General features: G+C 33.7%; 1 protein-coding gene across 5 annotated transcripts in view; it reads left to right on the forward strand.

Moving 5' to 3' along the window:
• Positions 1-12,423, forward strand: part of MIOS (meiosis regulator for oocyte development) — a 35,725-nt gene extending 23,302 nt beyond the window's left edge. For 4 of the 5 annotated variants that reach the window (XM_041727884.1, XM_041727886.1, XM_041727885.1 and 1 more), the window contains 4 exons: positions 3,708-3,860; positions 5,095-5,299; positions 11,249-11,378; positions 12,189-12,423. In XM_041727884.1, coding sequence (XP_041583818.1) covers positions 3,708-3,860; positions 5,095-5,299; positions 11,249-11,378; positions 12,189-12,285 — 585 coding nt within the window. In that variant the 3' untranslated portion in view covers positions 12,286-12,423. The remainder of the gene's footprint in view (positions 1-3,707; positions 3,861-5,094; positions 5,300-11,248; positions 11,379-12,188) is intronic. The other variant, XM_041727888.1, reaches the window with a different exon arrangement.
• The last annotated feature ends 220 nt before the right edge of the window (positions 12,424-12,643 follow it).

Here is a 12,643-nt window from a genome sequence, read left to right on the forward strand (position 1 = left end):
AGAAAGAGAGAGAAAGAGAGAGAGGCAGAGACACAGGCAGAGGGAGAAGCAGGCTCCACGCAGAGAGCCTGATGCAGGACTCGATCCAGGGTCTCCAGGATCATACCCTTGGCTGCAGGCGGCGCTAAACCGCTGCACCACCAGGGCTGCCCCCAACTATATTATCTTGATGACTACAGCTTTGTTACAATAGCTTGAAATCTAGAATTATGATGCCCCCAGTTTTGTTTTTCAGAATTGCTTTGTCTGTTAGAGGTCTTTTGTGGTTCCACACAAATTTTAGGATTGTTTGTTCTAGCTCTGTGAAAAATGCTGGTGGTATTTTGATAGGGATTGCATTAAATGTGTAGATTGCTTGGGGTTAGAAGGCATTTAACTTTAAGCTAATCAGTTATTCTGTAGTAGACTTCTACCTTATCTTACTATCCCTCAGCCAGTTTTTCCTTTCATTTTGGGAAGTGTCCGTGTTGAACTTACATAAAGCTCAAATGGAGCAGAGAAACCTCTTTGTAGTTTCTCCAATTCACAAAACTACTTTCTATAAAAGAGTTGCCTTTCCCTGATCTGAACTATGGTCTCACTTGAAGTGCAGAAAGAAGTTATACCACAACTTCCTTCCTCTCATTTTACCTTTTTAATATTTGGGGTAGCCAGTTCATCAGTTTACTCTCAGTTTTTATTGTCTAACAGTTAAAAACAGATTTTTGGCAAAGGTTCCCTTCTTTACTTTTGATAGAAATATGGTGAACAGTTAGAGCATTTCCCTGAGAGTTCATGTAGCCCTCCAGCTAATCTTATCTTCTCATGGTGTCCTCTTTCCTATCCCCATCTTTTCATACAGTTGATAGCATGCTGTATACTGGGTAAACGTAGTAAAATGCACCCTCGGATCCTACCTTCTTATGAACAAACTGAGATACTGGCCCACAAACCACAGTATAAATTTACCAACTTATCAGGCCACTGCCTGTGGAAGAAAAGGTGTCTTTCTGTAGCATAGTACATCATTTTTTTTTTCTTACTGAAATGAGATTATATCTATTAAATCAACTGAGATTACATGTATTAAATCATCCCAAATCTCCCCTGTGTAAGGTTTCATTTTCCTTTGGGCTGCTTTTGATTTTCAGCAGTTTACCCTTGATGCTTAGTTGTATTTCTTTGTGCCCTGCTTGTGGTTCATTGAGCTTCTTGGATCTGCAAGTCTGTGTTTTTCATTAGTTTTGCGAAGTTTAGGGGTGTTGTTTCTTTATATATATTTTTTCTGCTTCAATCTCATTCTCTTCTCTTTTTCAGGCTTCTATTACCATACATTAAACCATTTGATAGTGTCCTGTAGGTATCTGAGGTTTTGTTCATTTTATTTCCATCCTTTTTTCCTCTGCTCCTCAAATAGGTTAAATGCTATTGATTTGTTCATTGACTTTTGTGTCACCTGATACTAAGTTTTTCAGTGAATTCTTAATTTCAGTTACTGTACAATTTAGTTCTAGAATCTGTTTTTTATAGTTTACATTTTTCACTTAGATCCCTATCTGTACACTAATTAAAATACTTTTCCTTTAAGTCTTTGAACTTATGTCTTATAGGTGCATTCAGGAAGTTGCCTGCTAACTTTGATATGGGCTATTTTAGACTTGGTTTCTATTGACTGCCTTTTTTCTTGACTTTGAACTACATCTACCTGTTTCTTTGTGTCTAGCAGTTTTTCATTTGAATACTAGATGTTGTGTATTGTACATTATAGAGATCTGGGTTCTTATTACCTCTTCTGGAGAATGTTGGTTAATGCTTTTGGAAATTCAGTTATTTACTGCTCACTTTGGTCTTTTTTTTTTTTTTTTAAACTTTTTATTTTATTTTATTTATTTATGATAGGCACACAGTGAGAGAGAGAGAGAGGCAGAGACACAGGCAGAGGGAGAAGCAGGCTCCATGCACCGGGAGCCCGACATGGGATTCGATCCCAGGTCTCCAGGATCGCGCCCTGGGCCAAAGGCAGGCGCTAAACCACTGCGCCACCCAGGGATCCCCCGCTCACTTTGGTCTTAAGTTTTGTTACTATGGATCTTTGAGAAGCCCAAGCCTTTCCAGTCTTAATCTTTGGATTGTTTCCTCTGCAGATTTTGTTGGAGCTTAATTTTAGGTTTATTTGGGGGCAGATCTAGAGAAGACTTAACAAATATGAATTGACCAAATTCTTTCTTAGTTTATCCTTAATACTGCCATGAAAGGAGAAAGAGTGGTATATGAAGACTTCTCTTTTTTTCTGTGAATTTTCTTTTTAAACTAGGGATTATAGTCTACTTTAGCACTTAGTTCTGGCTAATTGACCATTATTAGGACTAGAAGAGATGTTTACTTTTTTAAGAAGTAAAATTTAAAATTATCAGCTAAGAGTTTTTCACATATTCTTTTAGCTGATTTAACTCTGGTAACAGAAGTTAATACCTAATTAATAGGTGAAAGATAAGCTCATTCTGTCTTGATAAAATGTCTAAAGATAGATTGTCTATTAGTTGTTACAGGTTTCTTCCCTTCTTCCATAAGTAAGATATATGCTAAGTTCTCTATACATTTTACTTTTCTGTCTGGCCCCCCAAAACTGGGCTTCACATTGATGCTTATGGCATCATCAGAGGTTGAGACTTTCTCAACTTTCTTCATCATGTGAACTTAAGGGAGATATCATGTACAGGGCTAAAAACATTCTATGAAAACCCAAAGCAAGCATAGGTAAAATGTGAAATGTCACAGCTGCCAGGGAAAATAAAGCTTTAGGAAGTCTTACTGGCAAGAAATTGAAGTTCTTATTGAGAAGAAATGTAAACTTGAGGTAAAGAAATTGTTGCTTTTCATTGTGGCCTAAGGGCAAAAGAATGAAGAACTTTTTTGGTTTGGTTTTGGGATTTTGTTTTGTTTATTCTTTTTAATTTTTATTTTATTTTATTTTATTTTTAATTTATTTATGATAGTCACAGAGAGAGAGAGAGAGAGAGAGAGAGAGAGGCAGAGACACAGGCAGAGGGAGAAGCAGGCTCCATGCACTGGGAGCCCGATGTGGGATTCGATCCCGGGTCTCCAGGATCGCGCTCTGGGCCAAAGGCAGGCACCAAATCGCTGCGCCACCCAGGGATCCCTCTTTTTGATTTTTAAGGTGATAAATGTATGTTTTAATTGAGGGAAAGAGAATAGGCAGGTTTAACTTTCAGATAATAGGTATGCATAAATAGCAACTCTATTCACAGTATATTGGTAGATACAAAGGACAACAAGGCTCAGTATTTTCAGTGTGACGAAGCAATTTTGGTATGTATTTGAATTAGATAGTAAATAGATATTATGAATGCAGAAGTTTTAATTTAGGGGACAAAATATTCACATCAGTTTTTATTGTATTCAAGTAGGAAAGTGAATTGTTTATTTTTGGGTCCTTAAACTTAAATAAGAGATATGGAATTACACTTCCTGGCCAGGTATAAAGATAATGTATATAGTACATATTTATGTCATTAGTAGAAGCCAACTTAAAGTAAATTCAAAAAAACTTCTGTCAATTATTTTATTTATATCCTCATTGTAAACCAGCTTTTGGCGGAAAGGGAGCCTATTTCTTCTGTGTGACTCATACTCACATGTTACCTGGAATCCTCTGGCTTAGTCACAGGATTTTTAAACAACTGTATTAATTTGTGTTTTCTTTTTAGGGCTCTCCTTTAGATGTTCTTAAAGATGAAAGAGTTCAGTACTGGATTGAGAATTACAGAAATTTATTAGATGCCTGGAGGTTTTGGCACAAACGAGCTGAGTTTGATATTCACAGGAGTAAATTGGATCCCAGTTCTAAGCCTCTAGCACAGGTAAGTAAGTAAGTAAGTACATTATTTTGGAGAGAATCATATTGTAACATATACTTAATCCAGCCCAAAGGGAAGTGTTCACAGCATTATTACATTGGGTAAATTTAGAGTTCAATTTAATAAATTATCATTAGCTCATCTTTGCTTATATTGAGTTCCTGTTGATGTTTTTATACCACAGTGCATTTCATCCTTGACCACCCTGTTTTTTTTTTTCAGTCCTGCCACTTCCTGACAGTCATCTCAGTGTCAGCTTTAGTCTGAGCTAGAGCAAACCACATCAGGCCTAGAGGGTCTTAGGCAACCTAAATAAATCCTAGGGCTCAGCTTTTCTAGTATATTCTAAGCCCTTTCGGAATCTAAACTTTTACACTATCTTATAAATTCCATTTATGAATTAAATTTATCTGTGCTACTTATGTGTAATAAAGCACCATTTGCTTTTTCTCTAATAGTATGTACATATATCTATATATCTAACTAAACATGGAAGTTTTTTTCTTTTGGCATTAGTTCAAAAAACATGAGCTCATTTATCACATAAAGCACATGACATGAAATCACTATCTAAATTTGGACATTAAATACTGGGTATATCCTCATTGTGAGCACTGGATGGTGCTGTTTTCTTATTTTAGAAAGTTGAGAAATTAGTGATTATATTAAAACAACCTGAGTTTTTGTAAAATAGCACTGCATGATAATGTTTGTTATTAATCTGTGTAAGTGTTTAAGAGCCTAGGAATTTAATGTAAAGGCAAAATGAACAGTTTCTGTTGCTATTATTCTAAAATCCTAGCTATTTGACATTATAGGGTCCTTAACTCCTTTTTATCTTAGGAAATGAATATTTTCTTTACAATAAAATTTTGTTCAGGAGATTGAATCATTGAACTTTAGATCAGAACTTATATTGGGTTGTTTTGTAATATTCCAATGTGAATTCTAAAGTCTGTCATTTCTAAAATGTTATCTAACGTTTCCAAGTTTTCTTCAGATGCTATGGTATTAGGAAGAATATAGGTAAACAGAGGTAACAGAGAAGTACTCAGTGTCATTGCTGAGTGGAAATCCTAAATGAGAGCTACTCAAAATATCACAGATCACAAATTATTTTATAATAAAAAATAAAGTTTAAAAATTGTTTAAGAGTAACTTGTTAGGATTAAACTTTAAATTTATTTTCTTTATAAAGTTTATATTATATTTATTCCTCCTTTCATTTGTTGTATAGGTGTTTGTGAGTTGCAATTTTTGTGGCAAGTCGATCTCCTACAGCTGTTCAACTGTGCCTCATCAAGGCAGAGGTTTTAGTCAGTATGGTGTCAGTGGTTCACCAACAAAATCTAAAGTCACAAGTTGCCCTGGCTGTCGAAAACCCCTTCCTCGATGTGCACTTTGCCTCATTAATATGGGAACACCTGTTTCTAGCTGTCCTGGTATGACATCATTCTATGATATATTTTCTGAGCTGAAATTGTTCCTACATAATTGATTTACTGTTGTCAATAGAAGTCATACAGAGTTGGGTTCATATTATAACTAAGAGCAAGCCGCTCTGCTGGCTTAAAGGTTTTGTATTTCCTGGAATTTATTTTTTTTTTATTTTTTTTATTTTTTTTAAAGTTTTTTTTGGGGGAAGAGAGTTTTCAGTAATTTTTTTTTTTTTTAATTTTTATTTATTTATGATAGTCACACACAGAGAGAGAGAGAGAGGCAGAGACATAGGCAGAGGGAGAAGCAGGCTCCATGCACCGGGAGCCCGACGTGGGATTTGATCCGGGTCTCCAGGATGGCGCCCTGGGCCAAAGGCAGGCACCAAACCGCTGCGCCACCCAGGGATCCCCATGGAATTTATAAAAATCAATACATTAAAAGTAAAATCTGTATTCATATCACAAGTAACCTCACAAATGCTGGCCAATTTAAAGTTTGTGAAAAGAGCTTAAATATTAAGTAACCCTATAATTATAGTATTTTCTTACCATTTTTTCTAAGAGGGGTTCCCTCACACTTTATGTTTAAACATATTCTTTTTTTTTAAATTTTTATTTATTTATGATAGGCACACAGTGAGAGAGAGAGAGAGAGGCAGAGACACAGGTAGAGGGAGAAGCAGGCTCCATGCACCGGGAGCCCGATGTGGGATTCGATCCCGGGTCTCCAGGATCGCGCCCTGGGCCAAGGCAGGCGCTAAACCCGCTGCGCCACCCAGGGATCCCCACACTTTATGTTTAAAAGTCACTGTGCCCTCATCTATTAACAAATACCTTATATGCATAAAGAGCTTTTGATAGTCTCAAAGAACTTTCACATTCTCTCTTTTTGAGTCTTCAAAATCTACCTGTGAAATACTTAGAGAAAATGTTAGTTTAGAAATCAGGTCCCTTTACCTCCAAGTTTTGGTGCTTCTTCTGCTATATACTAATTACCTAGTGGATCTATGTATTTTTTTAATGGTTAGAAATGTTAGGATTATTGTTTACTACTTACAGTAAACATATAGGAAAAAATTTTGAAAATGGTAGATAATTGAATATAAAATATTCAGTGGCTGGAAATATTTGAGCTATTTATGTAACTTGAAAATCATACTATGCCAAATTTTTAATTAAAAATGTTTGAGTATTAATTTAGCATACTGGTATTATCAAGAACTGGATCTGATGTCAGAATGCCTGTTTTATTAGTTCTACCTGTGTGACATTCAGTCTGTAACACTGAGAGTTCCATATATATGAGTTATATCTTTCATATAAGGTGTTGGACAGAGAATCTTTCTAGTTAAGAAATTTTGTGATTCTATTCAGCAATTGGTTCATGTAAATAGTTTGTTTTATTTCATACATTAACATCTTTGAAAGAGGTTTGCCAGTATCATTGGATGAGTATTTTTCAAGTGAGATGCCTTTTTTTAAATAAAGGCAATATGTAATGTTTTCAAATTTATAATATTAGTTTTGATTTAAATTTTAATCCAGAATTTTCATTTTATATTGCATAATGATTACTTTTATGGTCCTGATACTAGTAAAAAAAAATAATTAGGAATAAAAATCCACTACAGTGAAAGAACAAGGCAAAATATTGCATAAAAAAGTTATATATGAATTGGGATACATAAAAATAGTTAAATTCAATACATCTTTCAGACTATAAGCACCAGGAAGCCATAATGGTCTAAGTGCTATTCCATTTTGCTAGATAATTAGCTTTTCAATCTTTTTTATTTTTGAAATGGGTCTGAAGAAAAAGCAAAACATTTCAGCCTCTCTGTTATGGAGACTGTTAATTTAATGAATATTCAGTGCTCAGGTTTATAAAATCTTAACATTTTCCCATATTTGCCTCAGAAATGTTTTTTGAAATTTGCTTCAGTAATAATTTTTTGTACATATTAACACTTGGCTTAGGTAAGACTGATACCCTGAGATGAATCAAAGACCCTTGTGGAGTTTTTAGTGTATAATGAGCACGGATAAGAAATGATATGTTAAAGAAAATAGTCCAGAATCCCTTATCTGTCATTCCAAAATCTCTAGAAAGTTCTGAAAATCTAAAGTTTTTGTTTTTTTAAATCAAATTTACAATAATTTCATATGACCAAAACAACAACAAAAACCTGTTCAGAATTGATTTGCATACAGAGTGCTGCCCCAAACTTTCCTGGAATTGTTATATATTGTTTGCTCTTTATTTTTTTTTAAATCCCAAATATTCTATGTTCTGAAACACGTTTAGCTCTTTGAAGTGAATAAGGAATGTTGTATAAAGAAAGTGTTAGGATTTTTGAAAGCAGGAATCATTACTTCTGTTTGAAGGGTATCTGGAAAACTTCAGAAGATGGCTGTTCAAACTGATCCTTTAAAAAAGTTTAGGAGATTTAAATATGTGAAGATTTTAGAGAAGCTTTCCAGGTGTAGACAGTGAAAAGCATGAACTAGGATAAAGAGATTGGTGAATAAAGTACAGAAAGTATATGGGAACTAGCAGTTGCATCTGCATGGTGAGGGCCTTAGGAAGTATACTGATAGAAAATAGTGTAAGAAAATGAGGGAAACCTGAATACAATCTTTAAAGGATTACTGAGCCAAAGTACAGTTACCCTTGAACAACATGGAAGTTAGTGGCACCAACCTCTGAATAGTCAAAAATCTAGGTATAACTTTTGACTGCCCAAAATTTAGCTACTACTAGCTTACTGTTGACCGGAAGCCTTACTGTTAACATAAACAGTCAATTAACACATATTGAATGCTTTGTGTATATTGCATACTGTATTCTTATGGTAAAGTAAGTTAGAGAAAAAATTTTAAGAAAATCATAAGGAAGAGAAAATACATTTACAGTACCATACTGCAAGAAATCCAGATGCAAGCACATCCATACAGTTCAAACTCAGGTTTTTCAAGGGTTAGCTATAATAAGCATATTCTTTTTTAGTGTATAAAATCAGAAGGTCCTGAGTTCCAAAATAAGACAGGAGCTGATAGAAATAAAGTACTAGCTCGAGGCTGTAAAAGATTGAGGTGTACAAACCCCCTGAGGCTTTGCCTGCAATTAGAGTTGTCATTCTTCCATCACGCTTCATGATCCAAATGGCCAGAATTTCCATAAGCTTATTTAACTGATGGTTGCATATTTTTATTCTCAGTTGTGCTTTAAAGATTGGAACTCTATTGAAACTTGGTAACACCTATGGTTATAAATGTTTGTAATTATTTATGAATATTTATAGCTATGTTTGGTTATAAACATTTAGCATTGTTTAGTATTTAGTATTGTTGAATAACAAGTATCTATTTAGCACCTATTGTCCTAAGTGCTAGAATGTTAGAGTAAACAAAACAGACAAAAATCCCTGCCCCTAGAGAGCTTAATGTATAGAGGTAATACCTTTCTTAAAGTTAGATTATATATTCGTTTCCTTCCTACTCTTCTTTTATTATTAATTATTATTAGTTAGACTGTGTGAAACCCTAGTATCCCTCAACTATTCTATAGCACTTTGTAATTCACTGTGAATCTTCCAAAAGTTAAAATTATTTTTTTAAAAAGTTAAAACTATTTGATCTTTTTTGGCACACAGTATTACATAAGTTTCAGATATACAGCTTAGTCATTTGACAAGTTGGTATATTGTTCACCACAAGCGTAGCTACCATCTGTCCTGTTATATCGCTATTACAATATCAGTGACTGTATTCCTTATGTCTGCCTTTTATTTGAGGCTTACTCATTCCAAAATTGGAGACCTGTATCTCCCTTTCCCCTTCACACATTTTGCTTAACTCCACATACCTCCCCTCTGGCAACCATCAGTTTGTTCTCTGTATTTATGGGTCTGATTCAGCTTTTTGTTTATTATTTATTTATATTTTAGATTCCATTTACGAGTGGAATTGTATGATGTTTATTTTTCTCAGTTTGACTTATTTCACTTAGTAGCATGATAATTCTCTAGGTCCATCCACGTTGTCTCAAATGGCACAATCTCATCTGTTTTATGGCTTTGTAATATACTTGTATGTGTATACCAAATTTTCCTTATCCATTTTTCTATTGATGGACACTTAGGTTGCTTCCATGCCTTGGCTATTGTAAATAATGCTGCAATAAACAGGGGTGCATATATCTTTTTGAGTTAGTGTTTTCATTTTCTCTGAGTAAATACCCAATATTGGGATCACTGAATCACATAGTAATTCTATTTTTAATTTCCTGAGGAACCTCCGTATTGTTTTTCACAGTGGTTACTCTGTTTGCATTCCCACCAGCACTTCACAAGAGTTCCCTTTTCTCCACATCCTCATCAACACTTGTTATTTCTTGTCTTTTGGATTCTAGTCATTCTGACAGGGGATATCTCATTATGGTTTTGACTTGCATTTCCCTGATGATTAGTGATGTTGCATCTATTCATGTGTCTGTGAGCCATCTGTGTGTCTTCTTTGTAAAAATGTCTATTCAGATCCTCTGCTTGTTTTGTAATAGGATTGTGTGTTTTCTGGTGTTCAGTTATATAACTTCTTTACGTATTTTGGTTATAAACCAACCCCCTATCAGGTATATCATTTGCTAAAGCTATTTGATCTTTAAAAAGTCTTTTCATGTGGCAATAGGGTAGACCTTAGTATTTTCAGCTTCATCAGAGAAACATAAGGAGTAAACTGTTCCGGATCCAGTCTGTTTTCCATGTGTTAGAAGTTATAAACACAAAGTAAAAATCACTTAATGAACTATATGCAATACAGAATAATTTAAAAAGTCTGTATTTTCTTTCTTTTTGTTTTCTTCCTATCCCGTTTCATTATTTTTATGAAGCTTTTAGGGAAAATTTCAGTGTATTTACATCTTAGCCACCTATACATCCTTTTTACCTTAGTATCATTAGCAAAAACAGATAGGTATTTTAAGAAACTATTTGTAAGACTAATAACCCTGTGGTCATTAACTTGTGAGCAGCAATAGTCTAGATAAAATTTTGAATGTAGCATCATGTTAATAGGTATACAACTGTGTAATTAAACTTAATATTTTTACTTACTCATTTTTGTATTCTTGTCTCTAAATTTTATTCAGTCTTGAAATATTTTAATTTGATCTGTTTTAGAACAAAAGAAAACATATTAGGATGGCCAAAATTAATAGAATGAGCATTTTTTTACTGTCACACACTTTGTTCCACTTTACTATTGATTGACACTTTGGTTGTCAATCAGACTTTTATTATTTTTTGCTATTTGACTTTTATTTTATGAACAGACTTTTACTATTATGAACAATGCTGTTATGAACATTTCTGCATAGGTCTCCTGTTAGCATGTACAAAAGCCTCTAGTATATGTACCTAGAAGTTAGTACTAAATAATACTAGTTACTAATTTTTCCTTTGGATTTTTATGTCTGTTCAAGGAAAGAGATTGACCTATAATCTGCGTTTCTCATACACTTTTGTGAGCAAAGTTATACTAGCCTTAGAAGTGCATTGAGGCATTTTCCCTCTTTTACTAATTCTTTGAAAGAGTTTATATAGATAAAAATTACCTGTTCCTTTAGGACTTAGTAGAACTCACCTATATACTGGTCTTAGTATTTTCTCTGTGGGAAGATTTTAAACTGATTGTTTTTCTAAGGTTGTTAATTCAAATTGCTTCTTAGTGGGTTTTGATCATTTAAATTTTTCCATTTTTTATTGACTATTAAAAGTATAAGGACACTCCTCTTATCTAGTAGTTTTTCAATCTAAACTAGATCATAGCACTAAAATTGCTATTTTGATATGGTGTGTAATTTGTATTTTGACATAGTTTTAGAAATATTTTTTAAGAAGCTTTGAATAAAATATTTTGACAGAGTTAATGAAGATAATTTTCTTTAACCCATAGGAGGATCCAAATCAGATGAAAAAGTAGACTTGAGCAAGGATAAAAAATTAGCTCAATTTAACAACTGGTTCACATGGTGTCACAATTGCAGGCATGGTGGACATGCTGGTCATATGCTTAGTTGGTTCAGGTAATCAGTACATTTCTTTTTATAATAGGCTTGAGTTAGAGGAGATAAGGCAGATGGCCTTTTAAATAGTTGAGGTGTATATAGTGAAGGATAAATTTCTTCTTTGCTAAAAAAAAAAATTCTTTTTTGCTGTCACTTGAGTTAGCAGAAGTGGTGTCAACATTTCTGTCATTAGATATCCTATGTAATCTTAAACTATAAAATTAATACTTATATATAGGAAACAGTTTAAATACTATATATGAGTTAAATGTTTGAATAGCATTATTTGGAGAGGGGATATATTTATAGGTTTTTTTACAACTAACCTAATATTCTATCAGAGTATACAATTGAAATTAGAAATTAAATGATGGAGTATACATATCAAACAACTATATCAATTATTGTCTAAATAAACTTGTTATATAGTAAGTAAGCACTTCATGCAATAGAGACTCAAGCCATATTTAACTTCTACTTTAAATAGTGCCAGTGGCTCTTTTGCTATAACTTTTATACTCCATGTGTCTCATTGGCTTTAATTAAAACTCTGAGCACATCCTTGTCACTTTCATAACTATAAATCAGGTATCGTGTTATATATTTAAAAGGTAAAGCTATTCATTTTTCAGTAACTTTCTCCTTGGTTCAGCTCATCAGTCATTTTTTATTTAGTTCTTTTCATGTTTTTTGTCTTTGGGTTTTAATTCCTGTATTTTTTCAAATACCATTGTGAAAATTGCATTCTGCATATAGATAGGTATATAGATAAATGTATGTATATGATTAATTTAGATTTTTAACTTTTACTTGACCTATTTTTTTTAGGGACCATGCAGAGTGTCCCGTTTCTGCATGCACATGTAAATGTATGCAGTTGGATACGACAGGAAATCTGGTACCTGCAGAGACTGTCCAGCCATAAAATGTTATCATCTAAAGAGAAACCTTCAAGTGTGGAGCTTTCTAATAGATGTCCTTCATAGCTCAAAAACGTACCTCAGAACAAGTCACTCATGACTTTCCTGTAATGGGAAAATAAATCATTCTATCAAATCAGCAATTTGATGTTTGAGTGATTTTGATGTGCTTCATAGAGACAAATGCTGCTGAAGTGAACATCGGTGTGTGGGCATGAATTCTGTTCAGTAGGTTGAAAAAGTTCATTTTGGAAGAGTTTTTTAGGGTTTGTTGAAATTATGAACACTATGCAAGCAGTTTCTGGGCTAACCCAGAGCAGACCTTGAACCTGTATCTTCTAAGCTGAAATTGGCTATCATTTC

Source organism: Vulpes lagopus, chromosome 13 (genome assembly GCF_018345385.1).
Source record: "Vulpes lagopus strain Blue_001 chromosome 13, ASM1834538v1, whole genome shotgun sequence".
Classification (NCBI taxonomy): domain Eukaryota; kingdom Metazoa; phylum Chordata; class Mammalia; order Carnivora; family Canidae; genus Vulpes; species Vulpes lagopus.